General features: G+C 36.5%; 1 protein-coding gene across 4 annotated transcripts in view; it reads right to left on the reverse strand.

The window, feature by feature from the left end:
- The window catches only part of METTL15 (methyltransferase 15, mitochondrial 12S rRNA N4-cytidine), a 195,938-nt gene that overhangs the window by 39,405 nt on the left and 134,433 nt on the right, over positions 1 to 22,100 (reverse strand). For 3 of the 4 annotated variants that reach the window (XM_045893987.3, XM_064576725.1, XM_045893986.3), the window contains exons 4-5: positions 6,197 to 6,388; positions 1,844 to 2,022 (exon numbers count right to left, since the gene is read on the reverse strand). In XM_045893987.3, the coding sequence (XP_045749943.1) occupies positions 1,844 to 2,022; positions 6,197 to 6,388 (371 nt within the window). The remainder of the gene's footprint in view (positions 1 to 1,843; positions 2,023 to 6,196; positions 6,389 to 22,100) is intronic. The other variant, XM_064576726.1, reaches the window with a different exon arrangement.

Genomic DNA, 22,100 nt, shown 5'->3' on the forward strand with positions numbered 1-22,100 from the left:
GTATTATTATGGGTTGATTTGAGCCATAAAAAAGGACTCATTATGGGGAACTCAATCTTTTAATGGCATTTATTTAGTTCTACACATATATGAATATTCTCATTTTTATGATATCATTTCTCATAGCCCTAATATGTTTTCCACATCATAATCCTTCTGAAAATACTTAAACTGTTCCTATTCTACATCTTGATATAATTTCTGTGTAATGCCACAGTGTTATTACCCCAAGTTTGCAGATTAGGACCCTGAGACAAACAGTTAACTCAATATCTTAAAGGCAAATTCCCAGTTATGCCTCAAATTCATGAGCTTCCGAATTCTAGATTAGTACTGACTTTGCCATTAACTAGGCTGTCTACCTTGGAGGAAACCACTGACCCTCCCTGAGACTCAGTTTCTTCAGTTATCAGATGAGGTTTTTTGACTGGATGATCTCTAGGATGCCCTTAGCCCTGATCCTCATTTTCAGCACTAGAAAATTCTGGATTTTCTCATGTATAAAAATATGGGAGACAGAGAACAACATATACAGCTAAAGAATGACAGAAAGGGTAAGGTAAGGTAGTAATGGTTAGTGAGTACAGAGTGGAAAGAAAGGGATACAAGACAGAGGGCAAATTAATGCAGTGTGCTAATACAAACTCTTTTTGGGAAAAAATACCATGGAATATTTTATGATCATATAACCTATAAGAATTTTGCTCTTACTTGACTACAGGAATCTCAGTAGTAAGTTGGAGAGGCCTTGAGGTGTGTATAAAGCTTAAAAAATTTAAAGACTTGGCCAACTCTGTATTTTATTATCCTAAGTAAAATAGAGTTTTATTAAATTATGTCATAAAACAATTGCTATATGATCTCTAAATCTTCATCTGAATGAATTTATAATCAAGTTTTATTCCTTAAACTATACATAATATTAAGATAGAGGCAACTAATATTAGGTTCTTTTTATAAGCTACACAATTATTCATTTTCACTACTTCTTTAGCTACTTAAGTAACTTAACAGGAGCCATTGAAAAGAAATCCTAATACATTTGGTAAATAAAAATGATGTAGGGTTTCAGATGGCCCAACAAGATGAAGAATTTAACACTGGAATTCTGTTAAATAACTGCAGGAGTTGTATTTTTGCCTTGGAAAACTTTCATCACGGAACACAGCTGTGAAACAACTTTGGCTTCAAACAGAAAGGCTATAATAAAGCGCCTCCTAGCTAGACTTAAGTTCAAGAGGTTTATGGTGGCAAACAGCACAAAAGATGAAATATTTCAATAAGTCCCTCAGGCCGATTTAGTTAGCATTCACAAAGTGGAATAACCTATACATCACATACCCTTTGTTAGCTGGTTGTTTAGAATAGATGTATGAGTCACTGGATTTTATTTTAGCAGTTGGGCAATGCAATTCTCCTTTTGCCCAAAATATTAAAATGCAGAAATGTGAAACTAAGAGAGGTAATGTCAGATCTTATACAGAATGCTTATCAACCACTGTGATGGATCAAGAAATTCTTCCGCTCTTGTCATTCCTCATTTCACCTTGGTAGGCACAAATGATAAATTGCCTCTAAAAAAAAAAAATCTATTGTTCAACTAATCAGCAACTACAGTGTATTTTCTTAAATTGTGTGGGGGAGAGGTGTTGGAGGGGAGAAGCTTGCAAAACCAAAAGAAGCTGTTATGGAGAGAAGGATACGCAAGATTCTATCCTGCATAATTTTAAGTACAAATGAATCCCTCTGGGGGTTTGGGGGATTTATATATATATATATATATATTTTTTTTTTTTTTTTTTTTTTTTTCCTCTCAGACACTGTTCAGAATTAATGAGGGTACCTGCAACGATGCTGGCAAGCTGCTGGGTTCTGGAGATGGGGTAAAGGCTGCGTGCCTGAACGATTGCTGAAGCGATTTTCTTGGCATGCTTCTCCTCCCCGTATGTTCTCAGGATGGATGCAAGTGCCTGTTGATCTAAAGCGTTCACAACATCAGCTGCGGTGGGCATGTCAGGGTACCTACGCACAAGAAGAGCCAATTAGTTTGCTGACGTCAGTTTTCATTGACAAGAGGTGAAATTTCAGAGTACTGAAGTCAGGCATACACACAGAGTCTAAGAGAACGTCTGAGGTTTTTTAAAGTCAGAGACTGAAATCTTAAACAAACGAAATAGATTTTCCATTTCAAATACCCATCATAAGAGCAATAGTGGATTGTGTGTGACATTCATCAAGGTCAAGGGCAGTAGGAAATTAAAATATTTTACTAACCTTTAATTCACAAAGAAGTTATTATTACTAATGCAGATTTCCCCTAAACTAAAATAATGGAAAATGTTTGGATTTAGCTTGTTCAAAATTTAAATTACTGCTTGATTTTGTTTTTCACTATAAGAAGATACAAGATATGGACAGATATTTAAAGGCGCCTATATCTCAGGAACTTAATTCTGAGATTATAAAGTAACTGAGTACTTATATGGGAGCACAAATTGAACTTAGAAGGTCTATACAAGAAGATACTCCCAGTCTGTTTCCCTCACAAAAAATTGAACAACCTTAATGGTAATAATGTAGGTTATTTCCAATGTTTAATGATACTGGTTTATAAACCCATGACTAAAGTCACCATGGGGTAAAACTTAGGAATCAAGAAACAGTACTAAACAAGCCTGAGATGGTAATTTCAGGTGCAGGAGACAAAGAAAAAACAACCTCTAGCCAAATAGAATAGATCACAGTAGTAGCAAATAGCATTCACTCTGTCAGACCACTCATTCCAGTTTACCTTCCTTTAGGGAAATGTGTGAAGGAATTCTAAGTGATGAACCAACTGAGGCCTTACTTATTAGTAAGATAGCTTTGTTAACAGTACAGTTACTACTCCTGTAGTTAATGTGTTGGACTGATTGTCAGTATCACACTGTGAGGACTTTAAGTAATAAGGATATGGTAGCTTTAAGACCTAAAGACTATACCACAGTGGGGCTGTGAAGAAACACCTGAATCCCTTCTTAAAAATACTATACTGCACCTTGTTAACATGCCTAGTGCCTCCAGGAGAAAATTCTGTTGTTGTGTTTGGCTTTTGCCCTATTTTGCCATGACCTCTCCCTCCCTCTCTCTGTCTTACTGTGTGTGTGTGTATGTGTGTGTGTGTGTGTATGTGTGTGTGTATGAAAGAGAGACACAGAGAGAGAGAATGAAACCTTGCTTTCCAGATCTGACTCATTTTTTTTTTGGCTACCATGGTACCCCCAGACTAATGAACATCCTATAAGGTAGCCCTGTTTCCATCTCAATAGCCTTTGTTCTTTCAATAATAGCTTTAAGGATAAAGATTTGGTCTTTAGAGTCAGATCAACAGAGGTTAGAATCCCAGACTTGCTATTCATATTGTGTAAGTTTTTTAACCTACTGAAGCCCCAATTGCTAACCTGTAAAATGAAATAACAATGCTTTCCTCATAGAATTGTTGGAAGAATTAAGAGTACATGCAATTGTAAAATAGATAGTAGAATGTCTGGCATACAGAAGCTCAATGAATGTCTGTGTCCCAGATCTTGCCCATTCCTAGATTTGCCCATCATCCTTAGCCTAATGGACAACATCCTAGCTAGATCTTACGTGCTGTGTGTTCAACTGTCCAAACCACTGAGCATTGAAATGAACCTTATTAATGATAGTAAATTCAGACCCACAGGATATAGTCCAGCTCTACCAGGACAACTCTAAGATTAGTACGGATGTACTTAGCAGTTTCTTATAATACCTTTCAATTTTTTTTTTTAAAGATTTTATTTATTTATTTGAGACAGAGAATGAGATAGAGCATGAAAGGGTCAGAGGGAGAAGCGGACTCCCCGCCGAGCAGGGAGCCCGATGCGGGACTCGATCCCGGGACTCCAGGATCATGACCCGAGCCGAAGGCAGTCGCTCAACCGACTGAGCCACCCAGGCGCCCAATACCTTTCTACTTTTAAGTAAGACCATTAAACAGCATTTTGCTCAAATATAGTTCAATGGATAATGGGCATAATTTTATTTTACCCTCATGTTAACACTGAATAGCAATGTAGAAGTTTCCATTTACAAAAGGGGCAACACTGAAAAGCCGATAGGCTGCTAGGAGACTTCAGAATAGGCATTCACAGTGAAGTCAAGATACAAAATCTGCCCCCCGCCCCCAAATTAACAGGTGAGAGATCTTGTCGGTTCTCCAGAAATCACTGATTTAAAATAACTGCACTAAAGACAGAAAGAAAATATTAACACAAGTGACAATTTATTAATTTCCAGTGAAGAATACAACTGACAACAGAATTAGACCTGCGAGTCCTTGAAGCTGTGTTTCTTTTTGCTACATGAGAACCTTCTGTAATCTGAGATCTGTTGTTGAAATCAGGATAGCACAGACTAAACTATGCTATACGAGTCCAGTGTTAAATGGCAACAGGTTAGGAAAGCCTCTTGCATCTACCTTCATCACAGAGATATATTAGCTTCCAGGATCTGACTGGCCATATTTTTTGGCTTGGACTCCCTCGCCCCATAACACCACTTGGATCAAGTATTGGATATACTTGCAATGATTAGGTTATACAGTCTATGCTATCTACCTGGAAGCCACCCTGATTTTTAAGATATATTTGCTCAACTCTAATCTCATCCATTATGTATTGACTTAGAGTTTAATGCTCAAGGGCAATTTTATTTTCAGGTTCTTAGGGGAAAACTTCAAGAACCCTGATTCACAGACTACAATTTGCTGAAAAGTCTTTATATTAACAATATGGGGATTTACTACCATTAACTAGAAACTTTGTTCATTGTATTTCAGAAGGCATCCTCCTTTAACAAGACATAGGAACAGCAGAAATTTGCTTGACATTTTATTACCTCTACACAACAACCTCAATCTCAAACATGAAAAGATATTTGACCTTTACTATTAGTCACTGCTTTTTAAAGGATTTTCATTATTTTCTTTTATAAGCACATTCTTCATCCTATGAATGCCAACTTGTGCAAAAGAAGGTGTAAGATTCAGAACAAAAAGGTTCCAACAAGTATGGGTCACAATCCAAGTTACCAGGTCATATCAAAACATGGGGAAAAGGCTATATGTGAATAATTACCATTGAACAAAGCATTTTATGGGAAAGAAGTCAAAGTCAACTCAATATTAATTTGCTGACTTAAACAGGACATTAAATTTCTTATATACAGGTCCTTCTAATAGATTGGAAGACATTTTGGAAAATCTATTTGTCTCAGTAGAAATGTTTGTGCAGGTTAAAACTGCAGATTAGTAACAGTAACAGAATGGTTTGCTTATTTAGAAATAAGAAAATCTAATATTCCTCTTAGAAGGTAAGCTTCCCAAAGGTGGGGGCTGTGATACATAATCTGGCAGTGGTGGTGGGGCATGAAATGAGGAAGAAAAACACGGTTAAGCTTTGTACGTACAGGCTATTCCGACCCTGAGCCAGTGTTAGGCAGAGAGACAAGTGCTAATCTAAGCTTTAAAAATTAATTTAGGTTTAAAAGAACTTATCCCACACTTTACTAGAATGTGATCCTCTTTGTGTTATATGCACTTCCTTGAATAATGGAGAACAAACTTTCCAGGGTGGTGAGGAATGAAGAGGAGGTGTAAAGCTGTCCTATACATAGTACTATGTTGATACAGTACCATAAACTGTAATTTCTCTGGAGAAGGTTAAACCAAAGTGACTGTACAAGAGACAGGACAAAACATACAATTGCTGACCTCCAGAATCTTGCATTTTATTTAGTATTCAAAAGAATATGCATTAAATATAATTCCTTTTACATCTCACAATAGGCATAGTTGGGCCTGGATAGAAATGGATCCATTGTTTCAGTATCACATTTATCAATACTGTTTGTAGTCTAAAGGCTCATATTGTATCTATAAAAAAGATAATATGAAAGTTATCCTCTTCACTATTTTGTGTAAAGATAGCAATGATTTTTCTTTTAGAATCTCAAATCTAGAGAAACACTAAAATCTATAATGACTAGCAAACAAAACTGATTTATTATGTATGGATAGTGTTAGGTGTGGGCGTGTGATGGGAATTCTGCAGTCTTAAAAGGAAATTAAATCCAGAGTGTTTCTGCAAAATTGATTTCTTGTTGTGAGGAGAAATGCTTTATCAATATTCACCTGCCACCATCCATTCTCATGTCCAAGGGGCCGTCCTTCCGGAGGGAAAAACCTCTTTCAGGAGCATCAAGTTGCATGGAGGAACACCCAAGATCCAAAAGAACTCCATCCAAAGTCCCTGGCTGCACTCCAGCTTTCATTAATAAGGCTTCTGCCTGGCTGAACTGGCCTAGCATAGCTCGGATCTGTTTACTGTGAATAAACCCAGGAGATGGAGAAAAGACTTTGTTATATTAAATTCTTAAGGTCTATGATCAATGGAAGGAAGCACAGCCTATTATTAGCTTATTTAACCAATATGTATTTAGTAAGGACCAATCACATGCTTGGTACTATATAAAGACATATGGAAATGGAAACTTTACATCCTTGGTTTCAACACCAGAGGTGAATTAATATAATTTTATTTTTGCTAATAAACAGTTTTATTGTATATTCTGTGAAGGTATACAGTAAGTTCACGAATTTGCAAAATTCCTTTGTCAGATCAGGTCATTCATAGTTCTTTTAAAAAAATCTCTTACTCATTTGCACAAAATAAACTATTTTCCAAAAAAAAAAAAATCTTAAATCTATGGGTCAGGAAAAGAAGCATATATCATTTATCAAAAGAATAAATTTAGAGATAACAAATGCTAGTGAGGATGTGGAGAAAGGGGAATTGTGCACTGTTGGTGGGGATGTAAATTTGTTCAACTACTATGGAAAACAGTATAGAGCTTCCTCAAAAAATTAAAAATAGAACTAACATATGATCCAGCAATTCCACTTCTGGAAATATGTCTAGAGGAAATGAAAACATTCTGTTGAAGAGGTATCTGCACCCCCATTTTCATAACAGCATTATTTATAATAGCCAGAACATGGAAACAACTTAAGTGTCCATCAACAGATGAATAAGGAAGTTGTGTACACGTACACATGTACACACACACACCCACCCACCCACACACACACACACAAATGGAGTATTATCCAGCCTTAAAAAAAGAAGGAAATCTTGTCATTTGTGATAGTCTGGATGGACCTTGAGAGCATTATCCTAAGTGAAATAAGTCAGAGAGAGAAAGACAATTATTGTATGATGTCATATGTGAAATCTTAAAAAGAGAGAGAGAAAACCAAATTCATTTAAAAAAAAAAAAAAAGAGTGAGAGAGAGATCAGATTTGTGGTTACCAGAGGTAGGAGATGGGGAAAAGAGAACTGGTGGTCAAAAGGTACAAATGTCCAGATAAATAAGTTAAGTAAGTACTAGGGATGTAATATACAACATGACAACTACAGTTAACACCGCTGTATGATATATAGGTAGCTGTTAAGAGAGTAAATCCTAAGAGTTCTCATCACAAGGAAAGACATATTTTTTTCTTTTTTTATATTTATATGAGATGATGGATGTTAACTAACTTACTGCGGTAATCACTTCACAATATTTGTAAGTCAAATCATTACACTGTACACCTTAAACTTATATAGTACTGTATGTTAATAAAAAATAAATTTAATGAGTAAGCCAATTTAAGTACAATAAATAATAAAGCGGAGATCACAGAAAAAAGATATGTCAAACATCTTCAAGACAAACACTTTAGATTGTTCTATATTTTTCCCATAATTTAGGATAGGGGTGCTGTGCAGCTGCACAGCTGAAGCATGAAGCATGAAACTATGCTTAAAATAAATACCTTCTTGAAGAAATAATGTTTTAGCTTTCACCAGGGATTTTGAAGTGAATGGAGCATTCAAAATCAATAGACAGGCAAGAAGTTGGGATCACCTTGCAGCTATACTAATTCTCCTTCCTACACAAAGTGAGATGCTGCCTGCAGGGTTCTTCAGAAGCCTTAGGGCAAATGGTATGCATTTTGGATGGGGAATGAGGAGAAAAAATTGGCAACTCTCCCAAGACCTTATTCCCTCCATCTACAGGTGGATAGGGTAAGTTTGGATTTCTCAACAGTGTTGGGGAATTCATGGTTATGATGTTATGTTTTTTTTTTTTTTTTAAGATTTTATTTATTTGACAGAGAGAGACACAGTGAGAGAGGGATCACAAGCAGGGGGGAGTGGGAGAGGGAGAAGCAGGCTTCCTGCTGAGCAGGGAGCCCGATGCGGGACTCGATCCCAGGACCCTGGGACCATGACCTGAGCCGAAGGCAGATGCTTAACGACTGAGCCACCCAGGCACGCCTATGATGTTATGTTTAGGGAGAACTTCATTGCTCATTGGTAATTTTTCCCCAATTTCTGATGGAGAAACTTGATTTTCAGATTCACTCACCAAAAATTCATTGGCTATCTGCTATATATCAGACATTATGTTAATTGAAGGTATATAAAGATGAATAAAGCATGGTTTTTCAAAGCTTTGAACTGAGAAAAAGAAATATGTAAATGAATAATTTGTGAAACAACCTGATGGATGCTAATAGTAGAAAGATAAATTGTTATATCTGTATTTGGAAATACACAATGAATGCTAATACTAACACTGGGAACACAAATAATAGAATACCAGGATTGGAAAGCAACTCACAAATCACTAATTCCAATTATTTAACTGATGTTTGAATCTTTTCCGTCTCCACCATCACTGCTGGGTGGGGTGGGGAAGGGGGAGAGTCACTGTTTTAACCACCTCCCATTCTCCCCATCGGTGAGGGAGGGATTCCCATTCTAGAATTATGGAAATGGTTGAAAGAACAGCACCTGGCCACTGGACAGATGAGATTGACAGTTTATTAATCACACATCCTTATAGCCCAGGGGAGGAGGGCAGCACGTACCATGCATGGCTACATGTGGGTTGCACTCAGGAACAGAGTGGGCAAGCAGAAGCTATAATAAGCAGGTTTTAAGTATCAAAAGAGCCGGTGACTCTTGGTTCCCATGAGAGAATGTGATTGGCTTGTCTGAGGAATTCCATGGGCAGAGAACTGAAACCCGCTACTCAGAGATAAGCAGATGTTTTTACTTATCCCTTTGATAATAAGGGTCCTTTGGCTCAGGAACCTTATCTGTGAGAGCACAGTGGGGAGGAGAACTTGTGGTTGGGCCACTGGAAGGTCTTCCAATTTTCCCCAGATGTCAAGAACACATAATATTGGGCTTTAATTTTAAGGCCTTACCTGACAACCATCTAGCTCATGTTTGAACGTTTCCAATAATCAGAACTCACTACTGTTTTTTGCTAATTATTTTTTAGTTGATAACTGTTTCCTCACCATTTCTATATTTTTTCCCCTTGATATTAGTCTATGTAAAACAACTGAAAACCTACAACCATGGAAGCCTTTCACATATCTACTATTAGTCATTGTAAGGGATATTTGTTGGCAGCCTCTTAGTTGGCCAATCTCTCTTCCAGCAGGACCTCAAAATTTCAGCCATGTATTTTGGGCAAGACTGATTATATCTATGGTGGTTTATATGTCAACTTGGCAAGGCTACATTACCTAGTTATTTAATCAAACACTAATCGAGGTGTTGCTTTGTAAATGTAGTTAATAATTGGTTCACTTTAAGTAAGGACATTACCTTTAGTAATGTAAGTGTACCTCATCCAATGAGGTGAAAGGCTTTCCAAGAGCAAAAACTAAGGTTTCCCAGAGGAAGAAGAAATTCAGCCTCAAGACTTCAATATCAGCTCCTGTCAGAGAATTTCTAGCCTGATGGCCTCTCCTATCTATTTCAGACTTGCCAGTCCTACAATTGTGTGAGCAATTTCCTTAAAATAAATCCCTTTATATATTATATATTATATCCATCAGGATTCTCAGGTGAAACAGAACCAGTAGGAGATATACATATACACACACACCATTTATATATTTAAATATATATTTTATATATAATATTTATGAATATGTAATATACGAGTGTGTGTGTGTGTGTGTGTGTGTATGTATATCTTCTGCTGGTTCTGTTCCTCCTGAGAATCCTGATGGACATAATATCTCAGCTCAAGACACAGATTTGTGATTAGCCATGCTAATTTGCACACACCATCCCTATGGCCCCTGTAATTTGTTCAGAGATTGGCATGTGCCACAATTCTAGCCAATGAGATACAAGAGATATTTCCTAGGGATTTGGAAAAAGAAAATTACTCTTTCTTTCAATGAGCTATATAGGAGGAAAAAGGTTTTTCAGACTCTCGCTTGACATGAAGGAAGCACATAGCCCTAATTGTTGCCAGCAGATATCCTGACCCAAGAAGAGAGAGCGTGGCAGCCAGTTTCGGTCAAAACTGTAGAAAGCAAAATAGAAAGATTAACTAGGCCACTAGATTGAGCCTCACTTAAAATCCAACTTGTCTCAGAACTTTTGAGTTATATGAGCCCATAAATTATGTTCATTATTAAAGCCAGTTAGAAGTGCTTTTTTTTCTTACAATGGCAAACCTCATAACTATTATAGCTATTATGCTCCTCAAGTTTTCTTTTCTCTAAACCATACAACTCTTGTTTCTTCTGCTATTCTCCACACACACACACACACACACACACAAAAACCTTTCATCATGCTAGTTGCTCTTTTCTGAATATGTTCCAATTTGTCTATGTCCCTAGATCTAAATTCCATAATGATCAACACAGAATGAAGTCAATTCTGGCCTTTTCTTGTTCTAGTTATTTTATTAATACAGCCCAAGGTCAAAATAGTTTCAGAATTTATTTCAGACCATTGCCTTATGTTACCTAATACTTTTCAGTCTTTTAAGTTCCTTTTTTTAAAATTCATTTAACATACAGTGTATTATTAGTTTCAGGGGTAGAATTTAGTGACTCATCAGTTGCATATAACACCCAGTGCTCATTATATCAAGTGCCCTCCTTAATGCCCATCATCCAATTACCCCATCCCCCCATCCACCTTCCCTTCAGCAATCCTTAGTTTGTTCCCTATAGTTAAGAGTCTCTTATGGTTTGTCTCTCTCTCAATTTTCATCTTATTTTATTTTTCCTTCCCTTCCCCTATGTTCATCTGTTTTGTTCCTTAAATTCCACATATGAGTGAAATCATATGGCATTTGTCTTTCTCTGACTTATTTCACTTAGCATAATACCCTCTAGTTCCATCCACATCATTACAAATGGCAAGATTTCCTTCTTTTTGGTGGCTGAGTAATATCCCACTGTATATGTGTGTGTGTGTGTGTGTGTACACATAAACACAAATACCCCACATCATCTTTATCCATTCATCTGTTGATGGACATCTGGGCTCTTTCCATATTTTGGCTATCGTGGACATTGCTGCTATAAACACTGGGGTGCAGCTGTCCCTTCGGATCACTATGTTTGTATCCTTTGGATAAATACCTAGTAGCGCAATTGCTGGATCGTAGGGTAGTTCTATTTTTAACTTTTTGAGGAACTTCCATACTGTTTTCCAGAGTGGCTGCAAAAGTTTGCATTCCCTCGAACAGTATAAGAGGGTCCCCCTTTTTCTGCATCCTCGCCAACATCTGTTTCCTGAGTTGTTAATTTTAGCCATTTTGACTGGTGTGAGGTGGTATCACATTGTGGTTTTGATTTGTATTTCCCCGATGCCCAGTGATGTTGAGCACTTTTTCATGTGTCTGTTGGCCACTTGGATGTCTTCTTTGGAGAAATGTCTGTTCATGTCTTCTGCCCATTTCTTGACCAATTTTTTGTTTTTTGGGTGTTGTTTGATAAGTTCTTTATAGATTTTGGATACTAGCCTTTTATCTGGTAAGTCATTTGCAAACATCTTTTCCCATTCCATAGGTTGCCTTTGAGTTGACTGTTTCCTTTGCTGTGCAGAAGCTTTTTATCCTGATGAAGTTCCAATAGTTCATTTTTGCTTTTGTTTTGTTATCTTTGGAGACATGTCTAGCAAGAAGGTGCTGCCCTTTCAGTCTTTTTCATGTACACAGCTGCTAAGCTTCCTACATTATTGTATTTGTGCAGCTTAGTTTTGTCAATTGTTGCAGATCTAAGTATAATTTCTGCCCTACACATTTACTACAACTCTCTAGGATCCAGGTATTACCTTTAACTACAGGAATCTTTTTTATACTACAGCAAAACCTCAAACAAATCACTATTGCACATTCTTAATTCCTGGGGTTTTACAGCTATTATCCTGTTAATATACTTGTAAAATAAAAAAAAAAAATCTTATAGGGAATGCTTGCATTCTTGGGTGTCCTCAAACATAACACACAACAGTTTTATGCCTGACTTTCAGTAAATAACCAAAATGTCATCCTTGGGTGAAAAACTCAGTTTAATACACAAGTATGAGACTATCATATGGGAACAAAAGTAACCACGTGGCAACACTACAAAGTAAATCACGTGTTTAAGGCAGAGTTTTCTGATGCTGCATCAGTTACATGTTTCCAGAATTAGACTGTTCTCACAGTCAAAAAACCATCCACAAAGTTACTGACTAATTTGTCAAATGAAAACTCAGCCTTAACTTTAGACCCCGGGGCATTATTTCATATATGCAATTAATGTGAGGCTAATTTTGCTGGACAGGCACATTCCATGGCCCCTTTTCTCTTTCTTCCTCTCTTCCTTCAAATTTTAATTTTCAGAATTTTTGCATATGTATTTTACAAGGGTTATAAAACAAGTAACAGAAAAGTGTGAATTGGCAAGGGACGATCATGATGGTCACAAAACAGAGGCAAAACAGGACATTTAGCCATAATTACAAATGCACAATTTGTTCAAATCATCATTATTTTCATTTGTCATCACCTTAGGCTCCCCAGGATGTAAGTAGAATATTGCCTGTGACTCAAAGCACATGCTACTTGAGAATGGTTCTGCAACCCAAGCCCAAGAAAAGCCAAGGTGCTTAGCAGTAGAGTGTCAATAATACCTTGGTTGCTGGAAGGCATTTTTTAGGTTCTTTGTGATGATCTTGATTCTGGCAAGTCACCTGCACTTAGAGTACAAGTTATGGGTCTGTTTGTTATAAAGGACTAAGGTGTAGAAGTATATACTGAGGTAGTGATGTAAGAATAGCACAACTCACTGTGTATTTTGACCATGGAACTTTATTGTTCCTCTAACTGCACATAAGGCTTAATAATAGGGGTTAACGATAAATTCCTCTACAAATTATAAAAATAGATCCAACTCACAGGGTTGAACATCTTGTTGTTAATGTGAGCATTGCCCATATTGGTTTTAAAACCCCCAAACTCCCATGGTTTATAAAAGGCTTGATACAAAAGAAGTACTTTGGCTGCCCATGGATATACAATTTTCAATTGCATGGAGAGAAGACTTTTTGTGTAGAATCAGATAAAGCAATTTAAAACATGTGAAGTCTGAACATAAATTTTCAAGAAAAACTTTGAATTTGGAGAATAACTCTGAGATAGGCTAGGGAAGAAAAACATCACTATTATACTTTTCCTCCTAGGATTTAACACTCTTCTACCTTAACCTTAACCAGTAATACCAAATAAATGCTTTACATCATTATATACCTCTATCCTCAAGTACAGTAATGAATTTTACCATAGTAAACAATTATGGAATTCAGACATACACAACTGACAAAAAACATAAAAATGGTCCATGAAAATGATTAATAATGATGGTCTTGATCCTTTCTGAATCACCTAACTTTTGCTGTTTGGCAAATTACCCCAAAACTTAGTAGCTTAAAACAACAATCATTTATCAGCTCATATTCTGTGCATCAGCAATTTGGGCTGGGCTCAACTGGGTGATTCTTCTGATAGTGGGTGACTGAGGTTTAGTTGGTCTCATTTGGCCTCACTTACATGTTGGGAAGTTGGCTGGGGTAAAGCTGGTAACTGGACCATGTGTCTCTAGCATCTAGCTAACTAGCCCAAGCTTTAGCACCGACTGGTCTAGTTCCCAAAGTAGCAAGGTAGGCCAACTTCAATACATAAGTACTTTCAAGTTCCCAATTATGCCCCATTTTCTAATATCCCATTGGCCAAAGCAAGCACATAGTTCAGTTCAGACTCAAGGGCTGTAAAATCAGATTTCACCTCTTGATAAAAAGAGTAGTAAAGATACCTTACAAGGGGGTACATACAGAAAAGAAAAGAATTATATTATATATTGCAAACAATATATGCCACCTTCTCTGTATTTAGGAGTGAACTGAAAGTAGGAAGGAGAAAAAAAAAAATTCCCCCTAGATTCCCTTCTACTGAGTGAGACTTTCACATTACAGAGCAGCTTCCTCTTACAGGCATCACAAGAAACATGCAGTGGTGTGTGATGGTTGATCTTAGAATTCAGAGGTAGATTAAGGGGCTAGGTTCTGATACCAGAAATACAAATCTGGGCAGAGACCAACAAGGAGTCTGTGCCATAGGGTCTGGTAAGAGCTAATACATGATCATCTGGGAGGGAGTAGCAGGTGGTAGTAGGGGGTAAGAAAGCAATGTGTCAGGAACGAGTTAACATCAAGTAAATGTGGCAGCAAATAGGAGGGCTCTAACTGTTGGCCAGACTTTTCCTAAAAAGAACTAGTCATCTAGTTGTGAAGGAATTGAGGTCCTAGGCAGGAATATGGTTAGAGTCAGGCATAAGACAGTAAGTTTAGAGATGTAATTAGAACCGACCCAGTCACTAAAACCAACACATCAAGTCAGGACTAATAATAAACATGGATCATATGAACTAGGGTGACAAACAGAGCAATGTAAAGCATAAGTTTCCCCCCTTTAAAGTAGCTTTAAAAAAAAAAAGATTTGAGAGAGAGAGAGAGAAAGAGCGCACAGGCAAGAGGGGCAGGGAGAGGGAGAGAGAACATCAAGCAGACTCTGTGCTGAGTGCAGAGCCCAACTCAGGGCTCGATCTCATAATCCTGAGATCATGACCTAAGCCAAAACCAAGAGACCAATGCTTAACTGACTGTGCCACCCAGGAACCCCAAGAACTAACATTTCTTAAGAAGCTGCCAGGAACAGTAGTACCCAGACACTTAAAGTTTGTTTCACTGAACTTAAAGTGACCCAAATCCAGGGTTCACTTCATCATAAACCTTAATCATTTATTTCGTGTGTGCACTTGGGGACATACCTGTGTGATAACATCCCATAAGAGGATAAGAAGAGCAAAATACAAATAACTTTTTTTTAGGAGGTTGGTCTGCTTACTGTGGTTCTAAGTCCTTCTTACATTATCATCAACATTATTTCATGTAAATCCCAATGTACTACCCATTTTCCAGTCATTAAATTTTATTGATCTGTAGGCACAAACCAAGGGCCATGGCTGCTTTTACCACTGCATTAGGCTTCCCAAGTAAAGAATTCATAGGGAACCAAAACAGTGGATGAAACACGTATCTAGTTTGAGCAATTTTAAGAGCAAACACTGTAGGGTACTTTCTGTGTGCCAGACCCTGTGCTTTATACTTATCAAATCATTTCATTCTCCTGATAACCCTATGAGGTCGGTCACATAATGGCCCACAATCTGCAGATGAAGAAACGAGTACAGAGGGTAAAAGTCATACAACTAGTAAGGGTAGAATTAGAATGCAAACACAGGCTAGTCTGGCTACAGAGTCTCTGTTCTCAACCAATACACTGTAACACCTCTCAACTTTCTACTTATTTAATACCACTTCAGATCTCACTCCTTACCATTATGACCTTGTCATGATCAACAAATCTGCCTAGTTTGTCTGATTTTTTTAATTAAAATACTTTAATTGTTTTTAATGTTTGCCATCTCTTCATAGCTATAGGTCTGCAGATTTAGCACTCAAAAATATTTGCTGAATAAGGATTATCTACTAGGTGCTGGACACAGGAATATAAAAATGAACAAGAGCACATGATATAGAAAGGTATATGCACAAACTTAGATAAATCACTGAGATGGTTTATTTCTTCTTAAGAAATAAGAAGATTTCTGCTACTTACCAATCCTAAGGTATTAGACAAGTTATTTAATTTCTCTGTTTCAGTTCCCTGTATTTCACGGTGTTTAAGTTTTCCCCCTTTAATGTAGCTGAGTATGGTAGAAATACCTCAACAAGTTCTGGTCTCAGACTGAATCAGATCATTAGCTTTCTCATTCTTTATCTAATTATTTTTGAATTTGGCTATGATGAGTATTGTTCATCTTGACTCTGGCAAGTCATCTGCACTTGGAATACAAATTATTGGTCTGCTTTATTATAAAGGACTACAGTGCACTAATATATACTGAGGCTGGTGATGTAAGAGTATTTGATTTGTTTGTGTATTTACGATTGAACATATAACATACTCATTCTTCTGTGTATCATCTAATAATTCTGAAGCCAGATTCCTCATTTGTACTATGCAAACAACAGAGCAGTTCCAATATCACAGAGCTTGTGTGAAGAGTATATTAATTAATATACATGAAAACACCTACTAAGATGCCTAGGCATAGAAAAGCCCTTAATAAATGCTACCCCTCTCCCCCAGCTCCAAGTTGTTTTCTTCCCTTAGATAATCTTCTTACAATTTGGTCACTATGATGCCAGTTAAGAGCTAGGAGCAATGACAAGGATTTCCTTCAAGCTCACCAAATGCAGGTCATACTGGCTGTGATCTTTTGACCAAAAATTTTTTTCTTCAACCTCTTTGATGTGCCTCTATTGGGCTATATTTCTCCTTCCACTTCACCATGCCTATTATAGTTTGAAAACTGTTAACTTTCTTTTTAAAGTTTTAATTTAAATTCCAGTTAGTCAACATACAGTGTAACATTAGTTTCAGGTGTACAATATAATGATTCAACTCTTCCATACATTACTCAGTGCTCATAGAAATAAGTGTACTCTTTAATCTCCATCACCTATTTCACCTATCCCTCCACCCACCTCCCCTCTGGTAACCATCACTTGTTCTCTATAGAAAAGAGACTGTTTCTTGGTTTGCCCCCTCATCTTTTTTTTTTTCTTTGCTCATTTGTTTGGTTTCTTAAATTTCACATATGAATGAAACAATATGGTACCTGTCTATCTACAACTGACCCATTTCACCCACCATAACACTTTAACTCCATTCATGTCATTGCAAATGGCAAGATTTCATTTTTTGTGGCTAAGAAATATTCCATTGTGTGTGTGAGTGTATGTGTGTGCATGTATGTCAATCACACCCTCTTTATCCATTCATCAGTCAATGGACAATTGGGCTGTCTTCATAATTTCACTATTGCAGATAATGCTGCTATAAACATCAGTGTGCATGTATCCCTTTGAAATAGTAATTTTGTATTCTTTGGGTAAATACCTAGTAGTGCAATTGCTGGATTGGAGGGTAGTCTATTTTTAACTTTTCAAGGAACCGCCATACTGCTTTCCAGAGTGGCTGCACCAGTTTGCATTCCCACCAACAATGCAAGAGGCTCCCCCTTCTCCACATTCTTGCCAACACCTACCGTCTTTTGCGTTGTTCATTCTGACAGGTACGAGGTGATATTTAACCATAGTTCTGATCTGCATTTCCCTAATGAGAAGTGATGTTGAAAACTGTTCACTTTTTGATATGTTTTAATGTTTGCCACACCACATAGAGCTCTTTGCAGACATATTTATATATAATCTAGGATATTTTGATTTTCATATTAATTATGATCACTTAGATATTAAAAGATGCCCTCACTCAAAGATTTCCATATACTGTACATATTTGATTTGATTGTATATTTGATACCCTTGCTCAAAGATCACCTTGCTCAAAGAATATTTCCATATACTGTAGAGATGGAATGAAAAGACATTATTTTTGCTTTGTATAATTTGCTCAAAATCTTTGATAGCATTGTTTTTACTGACCATTGTCTTTCCCTTCAAGAAATACTTCTTAAAAACTGACTTAACCATTCACTCACAACACATATGTACATTTTTTTCAAGAGAGGGAGAAATGGGGGAGGGAAGGAAGAGGGCAGGCTTCTTCGAATCTTAAATCTTAAGCAGGCTCCATGCCCAGCAGGGAGCCTGACACAGGGCTCGATCTCACAACCTTGAGATCATGACCTGAGTCAAAATCAAAAGTCAGACGCTTAACTGACTGAGCCACCCAGCCGCCCCCATAATGTACATTTTAGAATAATGTACATTAGAAATGATAAATGTAATTGTATTTGTATCTCTCAGTAACTCTTTCAGCTGGAGTAATAGCCCCCTGTTCCGGAATAACAGCTTAGCAGGCCTCATAAGTTTTCCACTCATTAATATGTTATAGTCCTATGGCTACTGTGAATATTATATACATAGCCAGCTCAGAAATTAGACTGTCCAGGGCTCAGTTACAAAGACAAACAACAAATAAATATTTACTGAGCAACTACCAAATGTCAGGCACTGTTCTATATCACCTGTGATATAAGTAAATAAAACAGAAAATCCCAATGACTGCAGAGCTTATATTCCAGAGGATAATCTAATCAATATATTTGAAAATATCCATTTCTGTCTATAGCAGTTTAGCTTGATGAGAACAACTTTTCCATTGAAAAAAACCCAGGAAACCTGGATAATTAAAATGATCTGTTTGAAGGGATCAGAGAGCTACAAAAACAGCTAAGACTTGAGGAGATAAATGGGTAGTGCAAACAAGTGAGCCCGACACTGGAACAGTTAGTTCTTCCCCTGAGGGCCTTCGTTTATTTGCGAGTGGAAGCTAAGAGGCTATGAAACTGAGCAGAACTTTCGGCAACCTCATAAGATGAAGGAGACAAGGATTAAGTTTACAGTCCATCAAGTGGATATGACCAGGTAATAACCCCAGAATTTCAGTTGAGATCCAAAAGGGCTAAAACTGGGTGAAAGGTAGACCAAAATAAGTCACACAAAGACTGAAATATGGTTTCCAATCAGTTCAATCCATACTGAAATAAGGTGATATGGTATTAGATGAATTGCTCACCAGAAGCTACAGTAAATGATATCTGGAAGAAGATACCTTTCAGACTTTCAAAACAGTTCCATGATTTTTCAAAAACAAGGTGTGAAATCAAATAAAAAAATTACTAGATAGACCAAGAGATAAGCCCAAATACCAACCTTAATGAACAGATCATAGAAATAGACTACAGGATACAGAATAAAGTTATTAGAATGGACTTTAAGATAACTAATATGCTTAAGAAAAGAAAGGTTAGTTAAATAATTTGAACCCCAAAATGCCTCTATAGAAAATAGTAAAATGAAAATCAGACCAAATGGAAAACAGCCCAACACAATAACTGAAATTAAGAATTCAATAGGTAGGTTTAAGACTAGCTTAGAAAATAGCCCAAGAAAGGATTAGTGACATAGAAGATAGTTTAGTGGAAAGTATTAAGATTAAAAAAGGCAGAGGAAATAATTTGGAAAATACAGAGCAGAGCATAAGACAGGTAACATGGTAAAGAAATCTAACATATGTATAACTGGAATTCCAAAGGAAAGGAGAGAGAAAATGAGGTAAAAACAATGTTTATAATGACCAAGAGCTTTCCAAAATGATTCAAGATTCCAAGCCACATATTCAAAAAGCACAATAAACTCCAAAGAGGATATACATATAAACAAATCCCCCCGCAAAAAACAAAAGAAAATAAAACAAAAACTAGGACCATCATAGCACAATTTGTGAAGACAAAGGGAAATTAAAATATTAAGAACAGTCAGAGAAAAGAGATATACTTCATTCTTAGGGGAAACAGAACTGAAAAGATGAAAGCCAAAAGACTGACAAATTTCTTTCAGAAGTGAAAGGGAAATAAAAATACTTTCAGTTAAAGAAAACTGAGATAATTCACCTTTAGCAGACCCATACTAAAAGACATACTAAAAATGATTTTCTTCAGGCAGAAGGAAAATAATCTCAAGTTGAAATAAAATGCATGATGAAATGAAAATCACTGGAATGTATAAACATATCAGTAAATCTAGATGAATATTGACTGTATAAGAAATAAAAATTTCTGGTGGCTTTAATATATATGTAAAGTTAAATATACAGTAGTAACAAAAGAGGCAAGAGTGTGATAAGTGTAGTTAACAAGTTTTAAAGTCCTTACAACTCCAATTTCCAGAAAGAGATTAATGTACCAATTTATATTAGATTTTCATAGGAAATTATGCATGTTGTGAACCCCAGAGTAACCTTAGAAAGAATAGTAAAATAATATATAACATATGAGCAACCAGAGAGAGAAGACAGAATAATAACAAAAAAAGAAAACAATAAAGGAGGAAAAAAAGGAACAAAGAATAGATTAGACAGGTAGAAAAGAAACAAGAAAATGGTAGGTAGGTAGAATAAAACCCAAATATAACAGTAATTATATTAAATATGCTTAGACTAAATATTTAAATTCAAAGTAAAGATTTTCAAAATCCATATGCTGCTTATAAATAACAACATACGTGTTAAGACACAGAAGTAAAAGGGGAAAAATGTCATGTAATTGCTATAGAAAAGAAAGGTTATCAAATACAGTAGACAGAAACAGTAGTAGAGGGACGCCTGGGTGGCTCAGTCGGTTAAGAGGCTGCCTTCAGTTCAGATCCTGATCCCAGGGTCCTGGGATTGAGTCCCGCATTGGGCTCTTTGCTCAGCGGGGAGCCTGCTTCTCCCTCTGCCTGCCTCTCCCCCTGCTTGTGCTCTCTGTCTCTCTCTCTCTGACAAATAAATAAATAAAAATCTTAAAAAAAAAAGTAGTAGAAATAAAAGAGGTATTTTACCATAATAAAAGGATCAAATCCACTAATATGACATGTCAATTATAAATCTGTATATGCCTAATAATAAAACTTCAAAATATGTAAGTAAAACTTGATAGAACTAAAAGCAGATATACATAATCATAATGGTAGTTTTTTTTAAAGATTTTATTTATTTATTTGACAGAGAGAGACACAGTGAGAGAGGGAACACAAGCAGGGGGAGTGGGAGAGGGAGAAGCAGGCTCCCCACCGAGCAGGGAGTCCAATGGGGGACCCGATCCCAGGACCCCGGGATCACGACCCGAGCAGAAGGCAATGCCCAACCAACTGAGCCACCCAGGCACCCCATAATGGTAGGTTTTTAAATATCACTCTTAGTAGGGCACCTGGGTGGAACAGTTGGTTAAGCGTCTGACTCTTGGTTTTGGTTCAGGTCATGATCTTAGGGTTGTGAGATCAAGCCCCATGTTGGGCTCTGTGCTGGGCATGGAGCCTGCTTAAATAAATAAAATAAATATCACTCTTAGTAAATACAGAATAAGCAGAGATTTAGAAGACTTCAAATACACAATTATCAAGTCTGATATAATTGATATATAAAACTCCCCACTCTAAAACTACACAATATACATATTTTTAAAGGTACACTGAATATGTAAAATATAGACTATATGCTGGACTGTAAGATTAGTTTCATCAAATTTCAAAGAACTGATATCATACAGAATATATCTTCTAAACACAGTGGAACTTAATTGGAAATTGATAATAGGAAAATAACTAGAAAGTCCCCAAATGTTTGGAAGTTATGTAATACACTTCTAAATAATCCAGAAAAAATGAAAATAAGTAAATATTTTTAAACTAAACACCCGATGAAAATGCATCAAAACTTGCGATACATTTTTAAAACCACACTTGAGAAAAATTCACATACTTAAATGTGCATATTTGAAAAGGATGAAAACCAATGATCTATGCATTCATTTTCACAAATTAAATAACAACAGCAAATTAAATTCCTAAAAAGAGGTGGGAAATTCCAAATAGGAAAAACAAATTATAGAAATAGAAAAAAATATACAATAGAACGAATTAAACAAAAACCAAAAATTTCTTCCTTGAAAATACTAAGAAAATTGTTTCACCCCTTATAACAATGATCAAGAAGGGAGAAGACACACATTATTAATATAAGATATGAAAAAGAACATGTCACTGCA

The sequence above is a fragment of the Mirounga angustirostris genome, unplaced genomic scaffold, assembly GCF_029215605.1.
Source record: "Mirounga angustirostris isolate CCGP_5_RB_7025 unplaced genomic scaffold, mMirAng1.0.hap1 SCAF_13, whole genome shotgun sequence".
NCBI lineage: Eukaryota > Metazoa > Chordata > Mammalia > Carnivora > Phocidae > Mirounga > Mirounga angustirostris.